General features: G+C 36.6%; 2 protein-coding genes and 2 long non-coding RNA genes across 6 annotated transcripts in view; 1 reads left to right on the top strand and 3 right to left on the bottom strand.

Annotated features, from left to right (window-relative positions):
- Positions 1–2,760: 2,760 nt before the first annotated feature.
- Positions 2,761–3,888, bottom strand: LOC133835288 (uncharacterized). Of its 2 annotated transcripts, none has more exons than XR_009893535.1 (2): positions 3,316–3,888; positions 2,761–3,097 (listed from the first exon to the last, which is right to left on the bottom strand). It is a non-coding gene; the product is annotated as an uncharacterized LOC133835288 (long non-coding RNA). The 2 variants fall into 2 exon arrangements; XR_009893534.1 differs by having other exon boundaries at positions 2,761–3,000.
- Positions 3,889–4,178: 290 nt separating this feature from the next.
- LOC133835240 (AF4/FMR2 family member lilli) lies at positions 4,179–22,018 on the bottom strand. The gene is given in 11 exon segments (XM_062265197.1): positions 4,179–5,509; positions 5,578–5,728; positions 7,082–7,247; positions 7,318–7,398; positions 8,157–8,348; positions 8,845–12,177; positions 12,239–12,295; positions 13,385–13,503; positions 13,506–13,847; positions 20,050–20,875; positions 21,884–22,018. Coding segments are annotated over 11 exon segments (5,520 nt in total). The 5' UTR covers positions 22,000–22,018; the 3' UTR covers positions 4,179–5,372.
- Positions 15,127–18,439, top strand: LOC133845346 (acid-sensing ion channel 5). Its single transcript, XM_062279794.1, has 10 exons — positions 15,127–15,308; positions 15,938–16,087; positions 16,158–16,205; positions 16,787–17,237; positions 17,298–17,416; positions 17,619–17,776; positions 17,832–17,894; positions 17,961–18,067; positions 18,134–18,248; positions 18,311–18,439. The coding sequence occupies exons 1-10, from the start codon at positions 15,178–15,180 to the stop codon at positions 18,424–18,426; spliced, it is 1,458 nt and encodes a 485-aa protein (XP_062135778.1). The 5' UTR covers positions 15,127–15,177; the 3' UTR covers positions 18,427–18,439.
- Positions 22,019–22,087: 69 nt separating the features above from the next.
- LOC133835289 (uncharacterized) overlaps positions 22,088–26,416 on the bottom strand; it is a 115,162-nt gene continuing 110,833 nt past the window's right edge. For both annotated transcript variants that reach the window (XR_009893538.1, XR_009893536.1), the window contains one exon: positions 22,088–22,699. This is a non-coding gene — a long non-coding RNA (uncharacterized LOC133835289). The remainder of the gene's footprint in view (positions 22,700–26,416) is intronic.

Below are 26,416 nucleotides of genomic sequence, written 5' to 3'. Positions count from 1 at the left end.
AATTTATAAAATTGATAAAATTTATAAAAATTATTTGAACATATTAATGATAATGGGGAAGAAATAGTTGCCGTTTCCATTTATCGTATAGGCATGCTTACAAAGTATTTTCTTAGATCGCAACATTTAGTATCAAATTTGTATTTGTGCATGTGCACGTCACTGTGCATGCGAGAAGCAAAGTTTCGATTGCAGAAATGGAGTAGAAGCGGAAGATGAAGCAAAGCGACACAACAATAACAAAAGCATGCAGCGCGGCCATTGCGCAGGTACAGCCAATACAGCCAGCCACCAACACCAGCAGCAACAGCAACAGCAAGCAATTCAACTCAATAACGGCGCTGCAAGTTCTCTCTCAGATGGTTGCGCTCTCTCACTCTCCAGCACTTAGCCGAATACCCTACATTTGAATACAAAACATAAACAAGGAAATGCAGCGAACACGAAACCAATTGCGGTAGGTTCTCTGTTTGACAGCGCAAGCAAAAGAGAGTGTGTGTGTGTGTAGCTGAGAGAGTAAAGCGTGGTGAGAGAGAATATGCCGGCCGCAACGTTGGGCCAACAGCCAAAAAGGCACCCAAACAAATAGTTAAGCCACCGTACACACACAGACACAAAGGATTTGCGAACGTACACACACATACAGCTGCATTATGGCAGCTGATGCGAGGCGTGAGCGAGAGCAAGAGGCGAGGTGAACCGCCGAACGCCGAATAGCAAAAGCCGAACGCCCAGGCGACCGAGCAAATGCAGCCAAGAAGCTCAACTTGACATCATTTGTGTCAAAAGACCATTGAACTCTATGCGGAGGAAGTTGCCCCATACATATAAACACACACCCACACACATACAGTAACGCGTGTAGTCTACTTAGCTCTTTTCACCCCTTCACCACAGGCAATATGCATTGTTTTGTTGCTGTTGTTATTATGTTCTCATGCAGCGCAAGCAGCAAGTGTTTACATAAAACTACATACAATGTAAATACACTTCAATATTGTGTATGTGGAAGAGTTTGCCAAACTGTGGCCATATTTACTATGCAATAATTGGCACGTTGATTAATATTGCTCAAATATTGTTACATACATACCTTACTATTTCCATTCAATTTCTGAACAAGTCAAAACTCTCATGCGCGGGCGATTTATATTGTTGTTTCCATTATCGTGAACGCCATCACCAATCGTGCTCCACGACGACAACTTATTAACGTTAGAGCAGTTATAACGTTGCGAAATATCGCTGTCCGAAGAGACGACGCCAAGCTGTACAGCAGCCACGCTAAACCTTTTGCGTTTGTTTCGCTCGTGCCATGTTTTGTTCTTCGTTACGTTTTTCACTACGTATTTCTCATCGTAGGACTCCTCTGTTTTTTCGATGTTCTCCTTCTCCGCGATGCGTTTGAGTATGCTCTGCTTCTTACGTTGTTGCCTGCGACGTTGTGTTTTAGTTCTATTCTCTGATTGAGCTTTGCGATCTCCCGCTGCAGCAGCTCTTTCACTCCCACTCATACAGTTCATATTGAAACCATGTGCAAAGTGCGAACACACGTGTTTTCTGTTGACAAATGAAATTATAATATGCAATTGATACCAAATAAAATCGACTTTTAATACTTGCGACTTTCCACACAAATGAAAGTTATAATCAAGAGAAAAAAAATGGTAGAAATAAATAGACTGCCTAAATTCTTGCGCTCCTTTTGACAAATGGTTGTTGGAGTGTTGGAAAACGCCTTTCTACGCTTTGCAGCACCTCGAGGTGATATCGATATCGTAATAATTAGCCAAAAGCTGTCAATACAGCGAAGCTAAGAGTTATCGATGTCAAAGCTAAGCACAACAAAGTTGCTATTTATAAAATATTAATAATAATTATTAGAACATTACCAATTCAATATTAGTAATAAAACAACAGATGCTTTAATTAAATTTAACGATGTCTTTTAAAGGTAGTTTAATAAAACTTTTTCCAAACTATTGTTAACCTTACTTACACGATGACCCATCACTAAATATCAAATTGCATTAGCAACTCTACATATCGCCAAGAAATAAAGAAATAAATTTAAAAAAAGACGAGTGGAAGGTCACAAATTCAATAACCGAATTAAATCAAATTAGAAATCATCCCGAATTTTCAAAGAACGAATGTTTCTCGGATCCTTTCGATTGGCTTCAAAATAAGAACATCACGATCATCCATCAAATGATCGAATTTAGAATGTAGAGCAATTATTTTACACTTACCCTTTGACAAAGTTGAATTTTTTAGAATACAAAAGAGCTTCTCATGGACTACCCGATATATGGTTAAAGTGCAAATGTCCTATTTCGAAAATAAGCTATATCATGAAGATAATTCAACTGCAGATCTTCCCATATAAAAATAAAACGTTGAATACGTTGAAATTTTACAATTTTGGTTTTGTTGTTTTTATTTTTGATTTATCAACTACTGTTACGGTAATTGCATATTAAATTGTTGTTGTTTGTTTTGTTGCTTAAACTTTAATAAGTGTACTTGGTTTTGCAGCTGCGTTTTGTTTTGTTTTGTTTTGTTTTTTATTTATTTTGTTTGTCATTAATTATATTTGTACAAAATATATATATATTTGTGTTTTGTTTTTGCTTTTATTTGTATTAATAATATATGTTTTTGTTGTTACTTTTACTATGTTTATGAACCTTTTCGTTTTGTTGTCAATTGTTGATGTTGCTGTTGTTGCTCTTCTTCTTCTTCGTCTTCTTCTCAATATCTTCTTGCTGTTTTATTTATATTAGAATATCCAGCTTAAAACTTAATTCATTTGTTGTTTTTTGTTTTCTTTTCGTCTGCTCGTTTGTTTTTATGCTTATATTTTGCACTACAATAACGCTTAACAAAATATAATATTATTAACTATGCTTCTTCTTCTTCTTTTTCAGCGTCTGCGTCTTTTGCTTCAACTTGATTTTCTTTGTTCATTTTCGTTTCCGTTTTGTGGTTGTTGTTTTGCTTGATTTTTAATTGTTAATAATAATATATTTATTGCAAGATTTGATGCTTCTTGTTTTTGTTCTTGTTTGTTGTTGTTGTTGTTGAAAAAATTTAACTATAATTTAAGTTTGTCTTCTTTATTTTTATTTGTATATATATAAAAATATATATATTGTATTGGTGTATATAATTATGTCGATATACTACGGTATGTTTAGGTGTATGTTTGTGTGTGTGTGATTGTGATTGTGTGTGTGTGATTGTGTGTGTGTGTGTAGAATTGCCTTTTGTATTTACAGCGTATCGAAATTTTAACAATAATTTTACACTTACGTTCGCATGAATAATAATTAATTAATTACAAATGCATTTCATATTGAAATGTTTCTTCTTCTTCTCCGAGAAAAGAGTATTGAACATTCGGCTTGCCAAAACTTGCTTCGCTGTTTGCCTGTTTTCGTGTAACTTAAAATTTGTCTACAATTAAACGTTAGTTGTATTCATTTTGTTTATCATTTTGTGTCATTTTTGAAAGTTAATGCTTTGTTTCCCCAGAACCACATATTGTATTTTTTGCTTTTTATTTTACTGCTTTTGCTTGTCTTTTTTGTAGTTTGATTTTGCGTTTTTGTAGTTTGATTTTGCGCCAAAAAGAGTGCTGCCCATTTGCGGCACAACAGTGCTGCCCATTCGTGGACTTAAATTTACTTTTATTGCGTTTCTTATTTTGCTGTTGTTCGTTTTCTGCTCTTTCTTCTTAAGGACTATAACTTGATTTTCGCTTTGCTTTTTTTGTTTTTGGCATATTAAAAATATACGTATATATGCATATGTATATGTGTATATATGTATGTATATGTATGTCGACTATATGTACAATGTATAAAGTTTATCGTGGATTGGCAGTGTGGGAGAGGGAGGAAGAGGAGGAGGAGGAGGAGGAGGAGGAGGAGGAGGAGGAGGGAGCAAAGTCTATTGATTGATCATTGATTAAGTTGCTGTTTTTACTTTGAAGATATATGTATGTGTATGTATGTATATATATTTTTGAACTCGTTTAAAAACTACTAATGCACTATTAGTTCTTGTTGCGCGTTGTGTTTGTTGTTGTTTTCTTTTTCTTGTTGTTGTTGTTGTTGTTGTCGAGGCACCGGCATAGAAATGAAACGACCAATAAAAAATGAAACAAAAAAACGTACAAAGTTTGCAAATATATGCGATATATTTTAAATATATATTATATATGTGTGTGTTGTATATGTGTGTGTGTGTGTGTGTTTTATATACCATCTGTATATATATTTTCATTAATGAAATTTTGTTCTAAAAACGTGATTGCTTTTTCTCTCCGCTTCGTTTTATGTTTAAAATCAATAATATATATAAATGTATATTTAATAATATAAACATAATTAAATGTAATTTAATAAAACTATGTAAAATAGTGTTTTGCTCTTTGTTGTTGTTTTTTGTTAACTCAATAAATTTTCATTTAAATTAGATTCAATAATAATTAATAAAAAAAACCATAACTTATAGATCAACTTCACGCTTCATTTTGTTTATACTCTCTAGTTTTTAGTTTGTGATTAGCTTATGTACAAAATGTACTATTATCTTTATGTTTATTATTATTTTCTTTTCGGTTTCTTTGTTTGTTGTTGAGGCGCATTAACAATTTTGGCCAGCGAGAATATTCTAAATGTGCGAAACGAAACGATTTTTAAAGGGTAGGAAACAAGAGAGAGAGGGAGAGAGAGAGGGAGGGGGGAGAGATTTAACTAACTTAAATGTTAAAAAGCCATAATTCTTTTGTGTATTTTATCAATCAAAAACAAAAACAAAATTCAACTAAAATTTTGAAAGCGGTACGCCAGGGAGGGAAGGGCATAATCTAGGAAACACATACATATATATATATATATAGAGTTTAAAAAATGTGTGTGTGTGTTCTGTATATAATAATATCAATTAAAACTAGGCATAAATATAAAGCTTAAAATGCCTAACCAAATGTGACAATTGAGCATAAGGAAATAAGTAAATGTGCATTACATAATAATAATGTTTAGTTTAGTTCTAAATGTTGAAATGGTTGAATTCATATTCAAAGAAGAACATAACTAGCAATTAATGATGAAATAGTTAACAAAAAACATATTGTTGTTGCAGTTCTCTGTTCTGTTCTGTTTTTGTTTTTGTTTTGTTTTCGTGGAAGCTTTCCTAAACTAAACAACTAAATAATTCTGGTAAATAATTCTAATAATAGTTGCTAATTTGGCCTGACTTTCATTTAGACACGTTTGGTGCTGGTGATGCTCTTGATAATCTTTTTCCCGTTCTTCTTCATCTTCATCTTCATCTTCTCTTTCATCTGTTTGTCGTTGTAGTTATCGCAACTGCGATTGCTGATAGGAGATATCATCGCGTAGGGTCTTGAGACCCGCCTGCACATAACGAAACACTTCATGCATCGTACTGTGCAGGGTCAAAGGTCCATTCTCATGATCCAATTGGCGAATAAAGTCTGCAAATTAAATTTCAATTCATAAATCATTCTTCACTTTATCAGTTCAGTTTATTATCGATCTTTACCTATATGATTGCCGGTGCGCACCAATCTGTCGGCTTGATCCCACAACTCGTGAGAGCTGTTTACATAGGTGAGATACTCATTCTGCTTGCATAGCTGATTGTGTATGTCTTGAGGCACTATTCTGCCAGGCGGCGTATTCGAACCGGAGCCCTGAAATTTATATAAAATATATACATTAGTATTGTCAACCGATTTTACATTAACTTGTATACTTTCAAATTAAAATACTTTCTATTTCTAGTTTCTTTCTGACAATCTAATCAAACAAAGCCTCATAAACTAAGATAAAGAGAGTAACCATATTTTAAAACGTTATTAGAAAAAACTATTTTCGCTACAGCACAAAAAAAAGGAAAAAGGAAAGTTGTTGAAATTATGCTAAAAATGTAATTGAAAAGAAAAAAATATTTTGAAAAAATTGTTCAAATTATTCTAAAAATGTAATTGGAAAGCAAATTATTTTCTAAATCTTAAAGTTTTATTCTTTTCTGAAAAAAGTAAACCTTAAGTTGTTATAAATATTTAAAATATAAAACGTATTTTTTGTATAACATCGTTTAATTGATGTAAGCTTCAAAGTTTAAACTTATCTAAAATATAATTTCAAAGTATAAACTTTTTTAAAATATATTTTCAATTCTTTCTGAAGTTTTTTTTCTGATCAAACAAAAAATTGCAAAGATTAATTTAAACTAAGCATAAATTATTATATAAATTCAAAAATAGTTTTTTTTAGAACATCAACTAAACTGGAAATTCAACCTTAAAAATTCTCTAAAAGTTATAAGTTATTCATTCTGAAGTTTTTTTCTGATCAAGCTAAACAAACCTTTATGTATATCTGAAGTGCTTTCTGATCAAACTTAATTAAACATTCCAAGATTATTAAAGAGTAAACATAAATTATTATATTTCAAATAAAAAGTTTAATATTATTAAAACATCAATTAAACTTGAATTTCAAACTTTAAAATTTCTCTAAAATGTAACTTCAAATAGAACTTTCCAAAAATTAAAAACTAAGCATAAATTTGTCCTACAAAGAGTAATTTTGAAGCAAAACCTATTTTGAAATAAAACTAAATTAACAGTTTAAGTTATTTTTAATAAAATAAGTATATAGAAACTTGTTCTGTCCAAAGTTTCTATAAAAGTTATATTTGCTCTACATCTAAAATAACATATAATATTAAGTTAATTTGAAAAGTTAACTATATAAAATCCTGCTCTATATAAAGTTTCTATACAACTTATATTTCTTCTACATCTAAAATAACATTTAAAGTAAATTTGAGCTAAGTATATAAGTTGTAGATCTAGAGTAAAAATATAACATTTGAAGTTATTTTGAAAAAGTAAGTATATAAGAAGTAAGTTACAGTAAGTTATATTTGGTCTATATCTAAAATAATATTTTAAACTATTTAGAAAAAAATCTAAGTATATCTATCTATCTATAAAAGTTATATTTGCTCTACATCTAGCTCTCTACATCTCTCCCACCTGTGAGCCCACCGAGTTCGACGGTGATATGGAGGATGGCGTATTGCCATTTAGCATGTCCCCCCTGCCAGATCGAAAGAATTCCGAGCAGCTGGCGATGATGGCGCGACAATTGGCTCGTCGCAGTTTGTAAAGCTTAAGGGAAATCAACGATTGGCAACGCAAGCTGTAAACAAAGGAGTACATATATAAGTTAATAAATTGTTTAAATAATTATAGAAAGCACTTTCACTCACCTGAGTATGGCCACAATGTTGTGGGATTCGTGCTTGCCATTCGTTGTTAGCTGATAGGGTCGATTCTTTGAGGAAATGTATCTGTAAGTGAAGATCAAATATAAATGTTAGGAATACTAATTATTGCCATATTTATGAATATAATAATACTAACTTTAACTTCTTTTATACATTTTTCTAAAAAATTAATTTTTTTTTCAAATTTTACTATTATATTTTAATATATAGTATTTTCTGAAATCACTATATTAAAATTGTATTATTTTATTTTGATTTATTTCTGAAATTTTGCATTTTGTTGATTTTTATATTATAATTCCACTTATTGAGTAATTAAATAATATATTTGCTTCAGTTTTGATTTTTTTTTAAAGATTTTTCTGTACTTTAAATTACTTCATAATTTAATTAAATTTTTCGAAAATTTTTAAATATTTGGATTTCTTTTTAATGTAAATTTAATTGTTAATCCTTTAAATATAAATTGATGTTATTTTTTTCTTTTAAGTTATATTAGTATTTTCAATAAATTCATGATTTAATTAAATTTTTTCGAAATCTTAATTTAATATATTAAATATCATATAATATTAAATTTTTATATATTATTATTAAATATTTTTAATTCTTTTTTATTGTAAATTGAATTGTTAATCTATTTGTGTTATTATGCAAAATTTTAAAAAAATAAAAAATGTTTTTTAAATTTAATCATAAATCGGAAAATTCTTTCATTATTTTATATTTTTTAATTGAATAATTGTTATTGTAAATTTACTTATTACTCTATTCAAATTTCTGATTGATTGATTTATTGGTTAAATGTAGTTGCAACTTACTTTATTAGCGATAGGGTATCCTTGTACATGGTCCAGGTGGCATCACTGTTCGTTCGCTCCATGGCATCGGCGGTTAACAGAAAGTACACAATAGCCTCCAGATAGAGCGTCATCTGTGTAAAACAGTCGGAGCGTTCCGAGTCGGCGGCTCGCTTCTTCTTGATTGCCTCCTGAAGCAGTAGATCGGTTCTCCTATAAAGAGAATAAATATATGAATATGAAATAAGCATTGCAGTGTTTTAAAATGTTAGCAGTGCTGTTAAGATAAGCTGTAGCCTGCAGCCTACAGCAGACAACAGCGCATGAGTCAAAGGCAACAGACAACAGCTTTAACAGCTGCTGCTGGCATTGCTACTGTTAACTCAACAGCTGGATCGTTTGCAGCTAACAGACAAGTTGCCTGTTGAGCTGTACCAGATAATTGCAGCGCCACTGTTAAGTTAGCAGTCAAGTTGGCTGTTAACAGCTGGATCGTCTGCAGCAGCTGTTAAGTCTGTCAGATTAACAGCTGTGTTGTCTGTTAAGCCGCTAGCTCTTTTGCTGTTAATAGCAGCGCCACTGTTAAGTTGGATCGCTTGCTGCAGCTGTTAAGACTGTTAAGCTAATTGCCATGTCTGTTAAGCTGCTGGTACTGATGTTGTTAAGTGTAGCTGCTGTTAACATTAACAGTTGAGTCTGTTGCACTTACATGAGGTCATTGCTGGTGTGCTCCTCCTCGTTGTCGAAGTGCGAGCGATAGATGAGACGCGGCGCTGGCGATGCTGCAGCTGGCGGCGGCGTCGTTTGCACCGCTTCGCTGCAGGTTGTTGGCAGTTGTGATGTCGTCTGCACCGCAGCAACAGCTGCTGTGGTTGCTGCCGCCGCAGTCGTTGACTGTTGCTGCTGCTGTGACGCTGGCTGCTGCTGCGTATGCTGTTGGCGGGACAGCTGTGACAACTTCTGATTGGGACTCCCATTGGCCGTGGTTGTCGTCGTCATCGTCGCCATCGTCGCTGCCGCCGTTGAGTTCTCCTGCTGCAACAGATCGAGTTTGTCGTGGGATAATCGCTCGTGGTTGTTGGCAGGCAGCAACACTGGCACCGGCAGCAGTTCCTTGCTATGCTGATCTGCCTTCTCCTTTTTTCGCTTCTTCTCCTTGTACGGACTCGAACTGGAGCTAGAGCTGCGCTTGCGACGTCGCCCCGACGGCGGCAACTCTTGCTTTAGCATAAATTCCTGTTTCACACTGTTGTTGTTGTTGTTGGCGCTCGGCTTGTACTTGGCCTCGGCATAGCCGGCGTCCAGCTCCGGCTCCGGTTCCGGTTTAACCCCCTGCTCATACTTCACCCCGCCCAGCAACTTGCCGCCCCCCGATCCCGAACCAGGAGCGGAGGCGTAACCGTTGGGCGTGTTGTAGGCAGCATTGAGTTGCTTCGGAGTTCGTCCGCCATCCGCTGAGCGGCTGCTCAGATGTCCGTTCTGCTGTCGATCCTTCAGTCGATGGCCATCGGGCAACAGTTGCTGCTGCTGCTGCTGTTGCTGCTCGGTGGTTGTCGCGGGGTACAGACGGTAGCTGTTCTTATACCATTCGGGAGGAACTCGCGCCAGCTTCGTCAGCGAGATTTTGCACATCAGCGAGGTGAGGTGAGGGGTTGTGGTGCGCGCGGGGGAGGCGAGATTGGCGCCCAATACCTGTATGGGCGTGGCTCTCGCCTTGCTCTGCTCCTTGGCCGCCTGTTGCTGCTGCTGTTGTTGCTGCTGCTGCTGCTGCTGTTGTAGCTGCTGCTGTTGCTGCTGTTGTTGTTGCTCCTCGGACTGATCGATGATGACAACTTGTCCCTGCTTTTTGGCACCGCCCTCTTTGGGATTGAAGATGCGCGTCAGCGTGCAGATCTTCTTCTTATCACTCTTCCGCTTCCCGCTGCCCCGATGCGCAGTGTCGTCCTCATCGCTGCTGCTGCTGCTGCCGCTGCTGCTGTTGCTGCTGCTGCCGCTGCTCGCCGAGCTGCTGCAATCGCTGCTGCTCAACCTTTGACTGTTGCTATTTTGTTGCTGCTGCTGTTGCAGTTGTTGCTGCTGTTGTTGTTGCTGCTGCTGCTGCTGTTGCAGGGCAAATGATTGCTGTTGCTGCTGTTGCAACTGTTGCTGCTGTAACAGCAGCATTTGCTGTTGCTGTTGTTGCTGCTGCTGCTGCAACTGTTGCTGCTGTTGCTTTTGCTTCTGCTGCAACTCTTCAGTCTCGCTGCTGCTGCTGTTGCTGCTGCTCGCCGCGCTGTATCGTTGCTTTGTCTTGTTGTTGTTGTTGTTGTTGCTGCTGCTGCTGCTGCCAAGCATGTTGATCTTCACAATGCGCTTCTTGGCTGGATTGTGCGCCTTGGCTGCACCTCCACCGCCACCACCAACAGTGGCTGCTGTGTCGCTGTCGCTGCTGCTGCTGTTGCTCGACTTTGTGCTGCTGCAGCTGCTGCTGCTGCTCTCCTCATCGCTGCTGCTGCCAGCCAACGGAGCGACGACGGCAACAGGCGGCGGCTGTGGCGCTGACTTCTTGGTGGGCGTGTTGCCATTGCTGCTGCTGTTGCTGCTGTGCTCACGCTTGCGACTGGCTGTGGTTGCTGTTGGTGTTACGGCTGCCGTTGCATTCGATTGCTTGGCCAGCGGCTTCTTGGCTGCCGTCAACGTTGGTCCCTTCGCCTGCGTGCTGCTGCTGGCCGAAGCGCTGCTCAGATTGCCACTCTGCTGCTGCTGCTGTTGTTGCTGCAACTGTTGCTGCTGCTGTTTGCGGGGTCTGCCGCGTCCCTTCTTCACAGCTGGCACAGCAGCAGCAGCAATGGGTAGCGTGGCTGCTGCAGCTGCGGCAGCAACTGTTGCCAACTCCAGCGCATGCTTCTTGTTGTTGCTCGCCGGTTCGTCGTCATCACTTGAATCCGAGTGCAACAACGCTGCGGATTGTGCCACGGAACCTTTCTTCTTCCGCTGACGCTTCTGTCGCTGCTTCGGCGACGCTGGCAGCGGCGTCAACGTGACGCTGTTTGGCTGCGACTTGTGTTGCGTCGCTTGCGGCACTCGCGACACTGTTGTGATGTCTGCAGGCACGCCTGGGATCTGCAACTTGCCTCCGGGTCCGGGAAGGGGAACAACTTCGCTGTTGCCTCCGCCGCCTCCGCCAGCGCTGTCTGAGCTGCTGCTGCCGCTGACGCTGCCTGATCCCGAGTCTGAGAGTCGCGACTCGCGTTTGATTTGACCCGACGTCAGTTGCTGCAACTGTTGCTGCTCCTGCTGCTCGAGGGCCTCCTTCTTCACGGTGACACTGAGACCGGAATAACGCGACTGTTGCTGCTCATCGTTGGTGTCGTCATCGTCGTCGTCGCCGTGATGTCGCGACTCCTCGTGCAGCAGTTTCTCGTTCTTCACAATCGCCGTGGTCACCTCAATCGATTCGGGTATGATTTGCGCCCCGCCCGGAAGGATTCCCGGCACTTTCATGCTCACCCCAGGCGACGCATTCTCCGCCGAGTTCGTTTGATTCGTTGGCTTCGGAAAGAACCGACTCAGCGTCCATCGATTGCTGTCCGTTGGCGATGGCGTCTTGTTCGACGAACTCGAGCTGCTCATCGTCCCCATTCCCGAGCTGCTCGAACAGCCTCCTCCACCGCCACCGCCACCGCCATTGCCACTGCCTCCGCTGCTGCTGCCCGTTGAGTTGACAGCTCCACTTGAGGTCAACAGTCCGCTGATTGTGTTCGGTCCACTCGCAATGATCGTCTGACTGTATTTCTTCTTGCTGCCATTCGCGTTGTTGGCTACCAGAAATTGTCGCTGCTGCTGTGGTTGCTGCTGCTGCGACGATTGCTGCTGCATATACAGTTGCTGTTGCTGCTGCTGCTGTTGTTGCAGCAACTCTTGCTCCTCCTGTTGCTGCTGCTGCTGATGTTGCTGCTGTTGTTGCTGCTGCTGCTGCTGCAGTTCGCCTTTGCTGCTCGCCTCGCTGCCAGATTCACTCGAATCCGACTCCGAACTGTTGCTGCTATTTCCAGCCGAACGACTGCAAGCAAAAGTATTTAAATTTAATTTGCATTCATTAAAAGTCTGACTTCTGCACTTACCCATCCTTCTTGCGGCCTTCGTCGTCCGACTCCGAGAGCTCCAGATCGTTCTCGAGACTGTAAGGAGAAAAGCACATTGGTAAATTATTTGACTCCATATTTTTTTAAAATTTATTTATTTTGAAAGTTTTACTATCTAACTAGGCATTCGAATGCAGAATGAAAGACATAGAAAATCTGACATGTGAAGTAAAATTCAATGGCACACTTTTCTGATCCTTTCAAATGTCAATTTGTCATTCGATAGTATTGAGTAGTTGTAATATATATCGAGATATCGAGACAGAAGTTTTACTAGTTCAACTACGAAATCGATATACTTGTGTAAGTGATTTTTAAATACTATTAATGGAACCTAATTCAATTAAAGTTTTTCTTTAGATCAGAAACGTCAGCTTCGAAAATCCTTTAAATTTATTTTTACTTTACGCTTCTGGCTTTTGACCTCATACCTTTCCTAACAGTCAAATGTGCTAGTCCTGATGTTCCCTATTTCATTTATAGATTTCAATTTCCAATTATTATAATAAACATAGTTTATTATATTTGTATTTTCTAATAATTAAATTGTACTAAAATTTAATACGATTGTTACTTTTTATTATTCTTTTTTTTTTTTTTTTTTTATTTTTTATTAATTGTGGGTATTTAATTTTTATATTGAATGATTTTAGATTATTTTTAATATATATATATATATATTTTTTATATATATATATTTTTTTAATAAACTGTTTTTATAATGGTTATGAGTAATCAATTTAAAAAATGCTTTTGAACTTTACTAATTGGATAATAATTATTCACTTTTTTTAATAGTTCGTAAAATTCTATTTTTTTAAAAGTAAGTGAATATTTGTTTTATCAACAGATCTTCAAAATTATTTGTTGTTTCTTTTAATGATTTCTTGTTACTTTTCTAAGATTTCATTTTATTATTATTATTATTATTATTTTTTTTTTAAGGAATTCTTTATTTAAAAGTGAAGAAACAGTACAACAGTGTCTATATTAGTGTATCTAACATATTTCTGTATTATTTCAATAAGTAACTTTGTTCTCAAGTTTACTTTCTTTATGAAAATGTTTTTCTTTCTATCATCACCTTTCCGAAAATAATTTGATGTATTTATCTGTTCAACTTACCAGGAGTCCTGCTTCTCCAGCGTGTAGCCTTTTTCCGTTTTGAGCGGTTTTATCGCTGGCGCCATTTGCGATGCCTTTGGCGGAGTGGGCGACAGTTGCTGGATGGGAATGGGAATGGGGGGCGACCAGCGAGGAGGGCGGCACCGTTGTGGCACCTGCCAGGGGCGCCACGAGGGGCAGTTGACTGGCCTGAGGGGGGCGTCGTCAGCAGCGGGGCAATCGGGGATGTGATTTGCGCTATTGGCGTCAGCAGCGGCGTCATCAGCGATGAGGCACTCGACGCCGCCGGCGGGGAGTTGAGTGGTCCAATGGGATCCACTGCATCAAATGCATACTTAAACTTATTGGGCCCATTCAGGTTATAGTTCTCGCGCATCGGCGCATGCGGCGTCGCCGCTATCGAAGTCAGCGGCGTCACCCGATAACTGTTCGTCATCTCGCTGATCATCTTATTCACGTCCTTCTGCGGACCGACGGAGAGAAAGAGACAGATTGAGAAAAGATTAAGACATAATATGAAATGTACAAGATATAGATATATTAGTGGGAATTTATAAGGTTATCAGGTCAACATCAATCAATATTCAAGATATATAAGGGTAATTTATAAGATTATCTTAGTCAACATCGATCAATATTCAGCAAAACTTTGTTAAACTTACTGCTTTAGTGTTTTTTTAAATTCAAAATAAAGTTACAATACTAATTAATGTGAAATAACTGCCATCCATTTTGAATGAAAGCAAAATATAGCGATATTAATCTTTAAATAAACCAAATTAATATACCACAAACATAATAAAAATGCCAAAGGCTATATTTGGTATCTTGATATACTAATACATTCCAAATATACCAAAGAGTATAATATATACCAGATTGTCAGCCAAAACAAATGAAAACCTTTTTGTACTAGGCGTTTTTTTTCATACACCAGCATTTTTCAATAAATTCTAAAACTTATCAATTCGCATACAATATATAAAATACAATGTAAATAGTAATACACATTTTTTTAAACGACACTTTAAACTACTTATAGTGGTATAATAAAAAAACATTTTAATGCTTAAATTAGAAATTATTTTGATTTTATATATTATTTAAAATACATATTTAATAATAAAATTAAAATAATTTCTAATTTAAGTATTACATTAAAATGTTTCTATGAATAAAAGTATTTTTTTTTTCAATTATAATGTATATATTACTTAACTTTAACTTTCCTACTAAATTTACATACAATACTGTTAAATAAATAAATACGTAAAAATTCTTTAAAATACCATCAATAATATAAAATTTGTAGTTTCTAATTATCAATTTAGTTACTCTTGTAAAGAATCTTGAATTTAAGTGCAAATGAAGTTTTATAATGTATTTTTCATGTCTTCTTTAATTATTATTGTCAGTTGTTGGAACTGAACTTGACACGCAAATTTAAGTCTGATCTACCAGCACGACTTTTAAATACTTCTAGTTCTTATGCATATAACAACTGCATACAAAATATTTATTTCAGTCTAAATATTATTCCATTAAAAATATAATAATTTTATAAGCATATTAATATTAATATTAGTAATTAGAAGTTGGTGATTTATATTAGATTAGATTTTTATTTAGATTAGATAAATCGTTTTCCTAGTTAAAATATTAAAAAGGTTGAATTTTGCTTCTCTTAACGTCTGTAACTACTCCCTATACCCTGCAAATATAATTCTGATTTCAGCTTTTATTATTCTCTGTTCTAGTTGCACTTTCATTCAGTTTATCAAAGTGCTTTAACAATGTCGACGAAGCTCAGCAGCCGCTGGAAATGGCTCAGCTTAATATACAATTTTATTGCATTGTATTTCAATAATTGTTGCATTCATGGATTTCGCTATCTGGTGAAGGGAATGCTGATGTTGTTGGAAAGGTGAAGTATTCTAATTAGTTTAAGCTTTACTTATGACTGCTCATAATAATAGAGATGATGAAGTTCCGAAGCAAATATTTGGGTCGTTAAGAAAGTTATTGCTACTAAGAAAAGTTGAAAATATTTGAACTAATTGATATTTTACATTAAATATTTTTAAACACCATTTAGAGATTAAAATTAATTATTATAATCCTCTATTAATTTTATTTTTCCTACAATCATAAATAAATTTCGATTTTTTTATCAGCTTAAATTTAGTTTCTTAAAATTTTCTATTTTATGTTTAGAAAATAATTAAAAATTTTGTTAGAATAAAATCAATTTTTGTGTTATTTACAATAAAAAAAACATATTGTAAGTATTTAAGACAAATTAAGTTATAAATGAAATATATTTGTTGTAAATGAAATTATTAACAAACTACATGTTTTTAGAAATTTGTAGATAAAAATTTGCAGATAAAAATTGTAGAAGTTCTTTAAAAAATACTTTTGTATGGCTAAAAATGCCTACTGCAATATGGTTTTAGTTGCTCTGATGATCTGTTATATTTTGTACTCTTTGGTGTATTTTGAACGTAGTCCAATAACGATATACCAAATATATAGGTTTCGGTATATTTTCAGATTTTTGTGGCTTATACTTTTGAGTATCTCAATATATTTCTGCGTGGTCTCCTGTTTGTCCTCGGTTAATCGATTCCAAACCAAGAGCACACACATTGGCATCGAACGCAACTCTTATAAATGGAATGTCTCCTTGCCCAGCATAACAATGTGAGTATAATTGAAAAGTGTTTAATAATAAATATACTAATAATGATAAATTCTATTAAATTTCCTGTAGCTGTCCAATGCAACGACTTAATGACTCTCGCTTTGCCGCCTATTGCTTGTAAGTTTATTTTTTAGTAAATTTAGGGAGTTTATTAAATGTTCTTATTATATTTAAACTATTTATTTATTTACTGATAAGCTTATAGATTATGGCAGTCACTAACATTGGGTTTTCCCATTTATACCCACAATTAAATTGGTTGCGACAGATAAAAATGGTAAAGGTTATTGGAGAAATACTTTTGTATGGCTGATAACCTAGTATGCTTTGGCTGACAATCTAGTATATTTTGAATGTAGTAGTATATTTCTGCACATTTCAGTATTTTTGTATACTCCTGGTATATTTTTAGAATATATTTTTATTGAAAATGGGCAGCAGGTTTCCTGCTTACTTAATTATTATTATACTATTAGTAACTATATGCTTTGGCTGACGTTCTGGTATATTTTGTTTTGTATATTTTGAATATAGCTCAATATCGATATACCAAATACAGTCATCTGTACATTTCAGCATTTTCTTGATATTTTTTAGAATATAGTTTTATTGAAAATAGGCAGCACGTTTCATACTTTTTTAAATAATAATTATTAAGTAATAATTATTAAGTTTAACTATATTACTTCTTATTGTAGAGAACACAATGTGTTTGGCAAAGATCGCACCGAGTTGCGGGACTTTCTTGAACAATTGGCCAACTCGACGTATACGAACTTTGAGAATATTCCCGAATACGAGAGCATCGATCATACTTTGAAGAATCTGAATATTGAGCCGGAAAACTATATGGAATTGATCTACAATCTGTCCTGGGATGCCACACACAGCGAGGAGTCGGGACGAGTTCGTTGTACCGACGGCAGCTACGAGATTCGAGTGACGCAGGTGTTGACTGAGTTCGGTTTGTGCTACGTTTGCAACACGTTTCTGGGACTGGAATATAGCGCAAGCTATATGTTATTCGGCGAGTATCCGCAACTGAATGGCGTGCTAAACGAGAGCACAATGTTGCCCATTAAACACGGAGCTTTCTTCGAAAAGGACACGGGCTTTACACTCATCGGATTCACGAATAAAGCGATTGATGTGGGCAGTCTTTTACTCCAACATTCCATTTCATTTCTATAAACTATAATTCATTTTCAGACCTATCTACACTCTCCGCATGATGTCATGCGATTGGACAGCAATTTTGGCTACACAGAAGAAGGCTCTGCTTATGAGCTGGAGATTGAACATATCACAACTGAGCCCAATTTGGAAAAGTATTTTAAAGATATAGAAAGATAAAAAAAGAGATAAATAAGATTAACTAGAATATGATTAGGACATTATAATTAATAGTTTTTATCTTGTCATTCATTTTTTTTTTATTTTATCTATCTTTTGTTTAAAAACTCTTTAATTTTAACTTCAATTTAATATGTTTACATCTATTATTTTAAATCTCTTTAATCTTAACTTCAGAACCACTTCAGTGTCGCAGCGCAAATGTCGCTTCTTTCACGAATCGAATCTGGAACATTATCCTTTCTATACAAAAAACTCCTGTTCCCAAGAGTGTCGTCTTAACCTAGCTTACAAGGTTTGCAAGTGCATTCCTCACTTCTATCCCAATAGCAGAGGTACTTCTATATTAAACTAGCTTTGAATATTGATTTATAGTAATCTTCATTTTAGTTAAAAATCCTAAACCCGTTTGCTCTTACAAGATATTAAAATCTTGCTTCCCCAAGCATGCTGGTAAGTTCCTCAACTGATCATTAATGAAGAAATTCTTTTCATTTTAAATAATATTCCATTTTAAAGGACTGTTCCTGAAATTCTACGAAGCAAACGGACATCATGGCAAAATAGACGAATGCATTTGTGAACAGAATTGTCGCGACTCTGTGATTAGACTCACCAAAGCTAGCGTAATTATAATATTAATTTATAATATATATTTAATTTCAATTAAATTTCAAATTCATCTTTTTCAGGTCATGCGTGGCTCTCAGATGCTGCTTCGAAGCCTGGGAAGTTCGGCGCTTGTGAAATTCTGGCCTAAAAATCAGTTTAAGCGACAAGTTATATTTTCTTTTACCGATTTCTTGGGTAAGTTGAACTGTTCTTTAACTATAAAGTGCATTTCTAATTCAAATTCTAACACATTTCAGTTTCCTTGGGTGGCACAGCTGGTTTATATCTTGGCTTCAGTGTTCTAGGACTTATTGAGCTCTTCTATTTCTTCTCAATGCGTTTGTTTTGGCATATTTTTGGTTATCAAATCTAATGCATTTTTTTAACAACACTTATGAATAACATGTTTGAAGTTGAAAAATCAACTTATAAATTGCACAATAATAAAATTTCTTAATTGCAAATAAATCTATTTCTAGTTTAAAAATGTTATTGAATAAACAGGAAAGAATTTCAAATTATATATATGTAATAATTATAAGTAATTAAGATAGGTTAGGTTAGGTTAAGGTTGAGGTTGAGGTTAAGTTAGGTTAGGTTAAGTTAGGTTAGGTTGAGGTTGAGGTTGAGGTTGAGGTTGTGTTAGGTTAGGTTAGGTTGAGGTTGAGGTTGAGGTTGAGGTTGAGGTTGAGGTTAGGTTGAGGTTGAGGTTGAGGTTAGGTTGGGTTAGGTTAGGTTAGGTTAGGTTAGGTTAGGTTAGGTTAGGTTAGGTTAGGTTAGGTTAGGTTAGGTTAGGTTAGGTTAGGTTAGGTTAGGGTTAGGTTAGGTTAGGTTAGGTTAGGTTAGGTTAGGTTAGGTTAGGTTAGGTTAGGTTAGGTTAGGTTAGGTCAGGTTAGGTTAGGTTAGGTTAGGTTAGGTTATAAGCTAAGTATAACACATGGGCTGAAAAGTCCCGGCCTGACAAAGAAAACTTGCTTTTTTTGGATCAAAATTGGCGTTACTCATCAACTTAATCTTTATCAAGAGCATCGCAATCATTCCAGAGCCGCTATAACATTTCAATATAAATTTTTAGAACGATTTATTTTTGCCTCAAAATAGGCTTCAATTTCAGTGATAATCTCTTCAATCGTGCGAAATTTTTATCGGCGAGCATTTTTCCAGGACTGCTGACCTCCAGAAGTCGCTGGGAGCCTAATCTGGCAAATTATTGGATGTGGGAGCAATTCGAAGTTAAATTCAAGTAGTTTTGTCACTGTCATTGAATCATGAACACATTCTTGTTGTTGGTCAAAAGTGAGCAAACGCGGCAGCCATTTTGAAGAGATTTTCTTATAGTCAAATGCTCATGCAATATTATGCCAACATGTTTTTGATATCTTTACGATGTTAGCTAACTGACTCAAATTTAATTTTCGATCATTCAAAACGATTTTGTGGATTTTTTTGATATTTTCTGGTGTGACCTCCCCATTTGGACGTCCACTGCCTTCTGCATCATCGGTGTCTCTACGACCACTTTTAAAGTCAGCAAACCAACGTTTAATTGTTGTTTCTGATAGAGAGGAGTCCCCATAACACTTTTCAAGCCAAAGCTTTGCTTGAACGGTATTTTTCCCATCAAGAAGCATTGTAAGATTAGAAGACGAAATTGCATTTGATCCATTGTTGTGAAAATAGAAAAGTAGTGTCACTTTTGGCTCAATAACTTACAAACTAATGAATAGAATATCATGAAATTTTAGCAGCTGTCTTCTGAAGGATTGTATTAACTGAAAAAAAGGTGACTGCAATAAAACTAGCACAATCTATGTGACTTTTCAGCCCACGTGTTATATGATAAAAGAAGACAGTAAAATGTCATATATAAAATAGAAATAAAAAGAATAAATAATACATTTAAAAATGATAATAATAATGTAATTGCTAAATATTGATTGATGGAATTCCGAGTATAATATCTTAACAGATTTAAGTTAGTAAAAGGGACACTTACCTCTGGGGGCGGTGGCTGCAGACCGGAGTTGCTGCCTGGTCGCTTGCTGCTGGCCGCTGGCGGGACGAAGCGACCGCCGTTGGAGAGCGCGGGAGCGGGCGGCCCGAGGTAGGACTTCTCGCGTCCATTCGGCATCTGGGTGGAGATGGGCGGTCCGAGGGGCGAGGATGCAGACGTCGCTGCCGCTGTGGCATTGTTTGTGGCGCTGGACGAGTTGTTGTTGTTGTTGTTGCTGGAAGAGGACGACGACGATGTGGAGGAGGATGAAGATCTGGGCGGACCTCGAGGTGGCGCCATGCCGCTACTCGAGGGGATGTCGTTCTTCATGGGCTGGCCGGGATAACCACCGCGTCCATTGTAGGGAGGTTTATTGTCCGCTTGCTTCAGATAGGTGGGCGGCCGTTGCTGCTGTTGATAGTGTTGCTGTTGTTGCTGCTGCTGCTGCTGTTGCTGTGACGTGGGCAGCTGGCCAGGCACCGAGGCGGATGATAATAACGATGATGATGATGATGATGAGGACGACAAGGCGGAGGAGGCATTAGCGGATAACGATGCGGTGGCCAAGCCAGCCTTGTTCGGCGGCGCCTGGAGACGCGCACTCGACGCTGTCGGCGCCTGGCGATAGATCCCCACCGTGGAGGCATTCATGTAATCCCGCGCTTCGATGAACTCACCGAGGGCCGCGGTTATTTCCGCATCCGCCTCGCCGGGCGTCACTCGACGCGGCTCCGCGAATAGACTAGTCTCCCGATCGTCGCTCTGTATGCCCTGTTGTCGTTCATATTTTTCCCGTTCCCGCCTTTTCCGCCGTTCGGGATCCTCCATGCTGTTTTGGGGGTGAAATGAATACGGAGTATATTTAAACACAGTTCTCCTTTAGGTTCAGCTTGTGAGTGAACATTAAGAACATATTATGTGATTTACAAATAACAAACAAACATGACAGGCAACAACATGAACAACAACAAGAACAACAACAAACATGGCGTGACATTTGACGTGATGGTTTTTCGTTTTTACGTTTTGACGCTATGCAACACTTGACAGCAGTTTGACATGCGCTGCGCTGCTGCTGGTGCTATGTAAACAGTTTGGCATGCGTTGAGCTGCAGTCAAAATTTTTGCAAACATGGAACAGGGTAAGTATTTTTTTGAATGTAATAAATAATGAATTAATGAATTGCTTAATTGAAAAATTTTAGAATAATCAAAATTGGTGCAACGTTTTTATTTTATATTTTTGAAGAAGTCTTTTGAAATTCTCTTTTATCAAGGTTAATTAATAATTTAATATACAAATTTAGATAAATTAATTTTAAATTTTATTCAAAAAATATATACATTTTAAAAAATTTATTTTTTAATTTGGATGAGCATTTTCAAGATTGATTTTAAACGCTGCAGTAGCTGCAAAACTTTAACAGCTTTCGGCACTGTAAACTTTACAGTGTAAAGAAAGGCATCGCAAGAGTTTGACAGGACGCAAGCATAGTTTGATGAGCATGTGTAAACAAAAAGTCGAATTGTGGATTTCGCGCGTGTGTGAGTATGTGTGTGCGTATATGGAGGAGCGTGTCTGTTGTAATGTAAATGGGGCAGCTGTTTAACATTAAATATTTGCCCAGGCACTTTGGCTTTTTGCATGTCTCATTAAAATCAACAAATTTTCAACGCACAAACACATACACGCATACATTACACTCGCACACAGATAATAGAGAATAACATCAAACAGAGAGAGGAAGAACAGATGAATGGAGTGGGAGTTGTTAAGAAAGGAAAGAAATTTCACAAAACGCAGCACAACGCACAATGCAATGGCTCTAAAACTTACTTATAATTATTGTACAAATTGTTATTGTACTGGAGTAGTTGTTGTTGCTGTTGCAGCTGCTGTTGCTGCTGATGATGTTGTTGTTGCTGCTGGTGTTGTTGTTGCTGTTGGGCCATAACGCGCGCTTTATACAAAATATATATATAGTTTTTGTTTTATTTAATTAGTTTCTCTCATTGGCACCACGCACAACAGACACTCAAACGAGCAAAGTTAAAAAAAACAATGAAAAAAAAGTGTAACTCAAAAAATATGTTAAACAAAATCCCACTCACACACACACACACAGTGACACCGAAATGAAAGCAAAACCTTGTGAGTGTGTCTGTGAAAGTGTTTGTAAACGTTTGTCTGTTTTGTGCTCCTCTTCGCTCTCTCAGTCTCTCGCTCTTTGCTCTCTTTGCAATGACGGCTACTCAAAGCGCTTAGGCTTGTGTAATTGTTGTAATTGTGCAGCGGCGTCGCTTTGTTGTTGTTTTCTTGGATCTCTAACCGAATTGCGTTTGCCGTTGTTCTTGTTTTTGCTTCTTGGTTGCCGGTTGCCACTACATGTTCGCTAACAATTACGTTGTTCTGTCGCAGCGCTGCCACTGCGCTGTTTTCGTTCCGTCTTCTAAAACAGTTGGACAAGCACTTGGTTCGTTTGCAGATTTTCGTTTGCTATTTGCAAATTATCAAATTGAGCTGCGTTTACTTTCATATGTTTGCTGGAGAGTTGCGCATTGATTATTTGCTGTGCTGTAGGTGCATGTGTGTGTGTATGAATGTGTGTGCTGTGTTTGTATTAGTATTACGTTAAACTTAAAGTTGCAGTACCTGTGAACGAGAAGAAAAAAAAAATAAATTAGTTGCATTGTAAGGAGTAATACAAAACTAATTATAAATAAAAATCAAATTTAAGTTCTCTTAATACAGCATTGCTGCTGCAATGTTTAAAATTTTCAAAAATTCTCCTCTACTAGCATTCAAACTAACCAAACATTATGTACCTGCAAAAATCACGTACGCAGTTACTAGAGAAAAATATCAGCCACGCTCAGTTATGCAACTCTTGCACAAAAGACAAACAGAGACAGCGCCAGCTCCTCCACCTTTCCTCATTACGGACGAAGGAAGGAAGAGACAGAGACGGAGACAGATGCAGAGACAGCGACTTGCACACACATGTGGAGGGATTATGAGCTTTGCTTTGGCGTCGCTCTAACGCTGCCCACGTAGCGCGCTTTTATGTGAATGACTATCCACTACAACAGCAACAGCAACAACAACGACAATAACAACAACAACAAGAAGAAGAGTGAGAGCTGTAAGCACTGTTACTGTCACATAGCAGGGCACTAACAACAAAATGGCGACTGCTTGGCTTCAAGTGCAATGCTCAGATTCACTTAACTTTGCTGTTGCCCAAAGCTGCCACAGAGAGAATGGGTTAAGCTCTGCTTTAATGAGGCGCAAGACGCAAAGCTTTAGCTTCAGCTTCAGCCAACGGCAATGACTTAAAGCAATGACTCTTCAACTTTGTCGCTGCATTCTAAAACTTTACGTAAGTCGCGGTGGGATATTTGCACTTGTGTTGGTTCACAAAGGAACGAACTAAAATGAACTTGGCAAGTTCACCTTTATCGTTATTCTTGTTTTGTTTAGTTATTAACTTTTGGTCTGTAGTTCATTCTTGTTCACATGTTCCATTTTTTAAGAGTAGTTCTTTTGAAGTTGATTTAAAAACAATTAATTCGACTTTAAAATTGGATTATGTAAATTACAGTTTCGTAAATAAGAAATAAATTTGTCTACTATATCCAGTAGTATTAATATGATATTATATATTTTATCATTAATTATATTAAGAACTTTCGTATATATTTTATTGCAAGTCTTATATATCCTTAAAGAATACAATATTGTAAATATTCTAACCAACCGCAAGATCCTTTTCTAGGAATTTTACTTTATTATGAAACTTTGCCTACTCAGTACGCTTCAAAGTGAAATTAAAATAATTTCAAATAAATTGCAAGTTGTGTGCTACAAAATCAACAGTTAAAAAGTCAGAGAACACAAACACACAAAAGCTGCCCCGAAGTAAAGACAAATGATTGTAGCTTTAGATTAAATGGCCGCACATTAAAGCTTCACATAGCTCAAATAGACACGCAGAGAGTGAAAGAGATGGATAGAACGAGAGAAAGAGAGAGAGAAAAAGAGACAGCTAGCGACAAATATATAAATTAGGCAATAGACCCAAAAAAGAGCCAGACGAGTAGAAATAAAAATACAAAAGTTTTTGTCAAGCTCTTCTCTCGACTCTGTTGCTGACTTGTGTCTTCATTCATTCGACTGCTGCATAAACTATTTGTAAGCACTGTGAATGAATGGCATCGTCCAAGTAAGCAACTGGCAGAGAAATAAAATAATTAAATGTTTCTCTGACTTTCTGTCTGTCTCACTCTCTCTCTGTGTTTTTGGAGATGGCCAACAAAATTTATAAGACAAATAAATTTTAACAACCGAGCAGCATAAAAACAACCCAACAGCAACAGCAACAGCAGATTTGTGGTTCACTCTACTCTTTTACAACCCTTCTCCTTCTCTGGTCTTCCTGTCTCTGTCTCGGTCTGGCTGAAAAAAGGGTCAACATTGTGCGTCCGCTGTCGTGTGCTTTGTGGGGTTTTGTGACCAGAAAATTAATTTCACTGACACGTTTTTCATGCCAAAAATAAAAACGCACAATTTCTTGTCATAAATAAAATTGTGTTGCATACGCCAAGGCATCATTTCGAAATGAACTAAAAAAAACTGTACCGAACAGCTCTATAGATCCCCCCTTGGGTAAATAATTTCAATTGCTTAAGAAAAATTCACTTTAATCTATACAAATTACTTGCATTAGCATTAAGACTGAATATGAAGTAAGTTCTTAAGAAACTCCAATGTGTAGGACAGTATTTTGTTGAATCAGTCAAGTTTAGTATTTTTATGTGTGGTATATTTTTTTGGGAACACTTTACTTGAATAATATTTACTTATCTTCCACAAGTGATGGAATTAATTGAGAAAGTTCTTCATTAACTCTATGGTCTTTAACTGTATTTTGTTGAATTAGTCAAGTCTAGTATTTTTGTTATTAAGTATATTTTTTTAAGGATACTTTACTTGAAAAATACTTATATTTCACAAATGAAGTCAAATTTCAAATGCAAAATAAGAGTAATGTAAAAATATTCCCATTTTTACATAAAATATTAAGAAAAACAAAATACAATACATTATAAAATATATTTAAGGCAAAATATATATTTACAGATTTTCATAATATGAACAAAGAGTTTTAAATTGCCAAGAAATAATTTGTAATTAATTTCATAGTAATAAACTAATTTGCGGCTTTTCAAAATTGATTATAGTCACAAGAAAGTGAGCATTTAATGCCGGCAAATAACAATGCATTAAATGTAAACATAATGTAATCATTGGGAGATATCAGAGAAGACGCTTCTGCCAACACAGACTATGAAAATTAATCACATTTCATAAATAAGGATTGCTGTTGCAACATCAGCATATCACAGATAGTCAATGTAGTATCTCGTTTGCTCAGCTGTTGCTGCTTTCCTGCTTCCTCTCCTTACTCTCTCCCCTACTCTCTCCATTCTTTTTCCATTCCTCTTTCCCTTCCTCTTTCCCTTCCCTTTCAGCTGTGTTCTACGTAAATTATATTGAGAAACTTCAGTATAAACTTGTGAGCTTAAGCATTTTCAATTTTCTCTGCATTTTTGCCTCCCTCTCTTTCACACATGTCTATTTATTTACTTTGATTCGTTTTTGCTTCGACGTTTTTTTTCGTCTTTTTGTTTTCTTCTTGTACCAGGCAGTCAACAAGAGGCACAAATATGATGACGAGGTGGCGCAGTTGTTTACCGTTAGCCTCGCTTCGTCTCGTTTCGTTTCGTTCTTTTGCCTACTTATGGGAGCCGCCTCTGATATCACATCGTGTGTTGAGGGGGGAGCAGGGGAAGGCAAGGGAGGGGAAGGGAAGGGAAGCGATGGCAAACCACAGCGGCGGCTTCTTCCTGAGACTCGGGCATATGTTATGAATTTTATGCAAATATGTTGCGGCTGAAACGCCTCTCGTTACCATTTCCCTCCCTTCCCCCACTCTCTCACCCCGTTCTCTGTCATGCTTCGCAACTGTGTTCGCCTGACATGCATACAAAAAACAAAAAAAAAAAGGAAAGAAGAGAAAAATCGAAGCAAATTCGATACGTTGTCTGATTTCTTTGGCAGTGTTTGCAATTTTTTAAACGCTTAAATAAGCTTTGAAAGGCGCTTTAAACTGTAAGTCGCGCAATTTATCAAGATATTCTCACTGACAATGTTTGCCAAAGGTAAATTGCCAACTAAATACATAGTTACATAGTATTTTTATTGATTTGAGTATTGAGTAGTCAATTTTATATTGATTTCAGTTCAGTTCATACACAATATTAATAAAATATAGATAAGAAAGTCTTTCCGATTTGTTTTTCAATTTCA

This window comes from Drosophila sulfurigaster, chromosome 2L (genome assembly GCF_023558435.1).
Source record: "Drosophila sulfurigaster albostrigata strain 15112-1811.04 chromosome 2L, ASM2355843v2, whole genome shotgun sequence".
Classification (NCBI taxonomy): Eukaryota; Metazoa; Arthropoda; class Insecta; order Diptera; family Drosophilidae; genus Drosophila; species Drosophila sulfurigaster.
Note: the sequence above shows the minus strand (reverse complement) of the source record. Positions and strands in the feature narration are given on the sequence as shown.

Excerpts from the sequence above, each read along its gene's own strand:
- LOC133845346 (XM_062279794.1), top strand. The coding sequence starts at position 15,178 with ATGTCGACGAAGCTCAGCAGCCGCTGGAAATGGCTCAGCTTAATATAC. Across the intron at positions 15,309-15,937 it reads ATGCTGATGTTGTTGGAAAG|ATTTTTGTGGCTTATACTTT; the intron begins GTGAAGTATTCT and ends GTATATTTTCAG. Across the intron at positions 17,777-17,831 it reads CTTCTATCCCAATAGCAGAG|TTAAAAATCCTAAACCCGTT; the intron begins GTACTTCTATAT and ends TCTTCATTTTAG.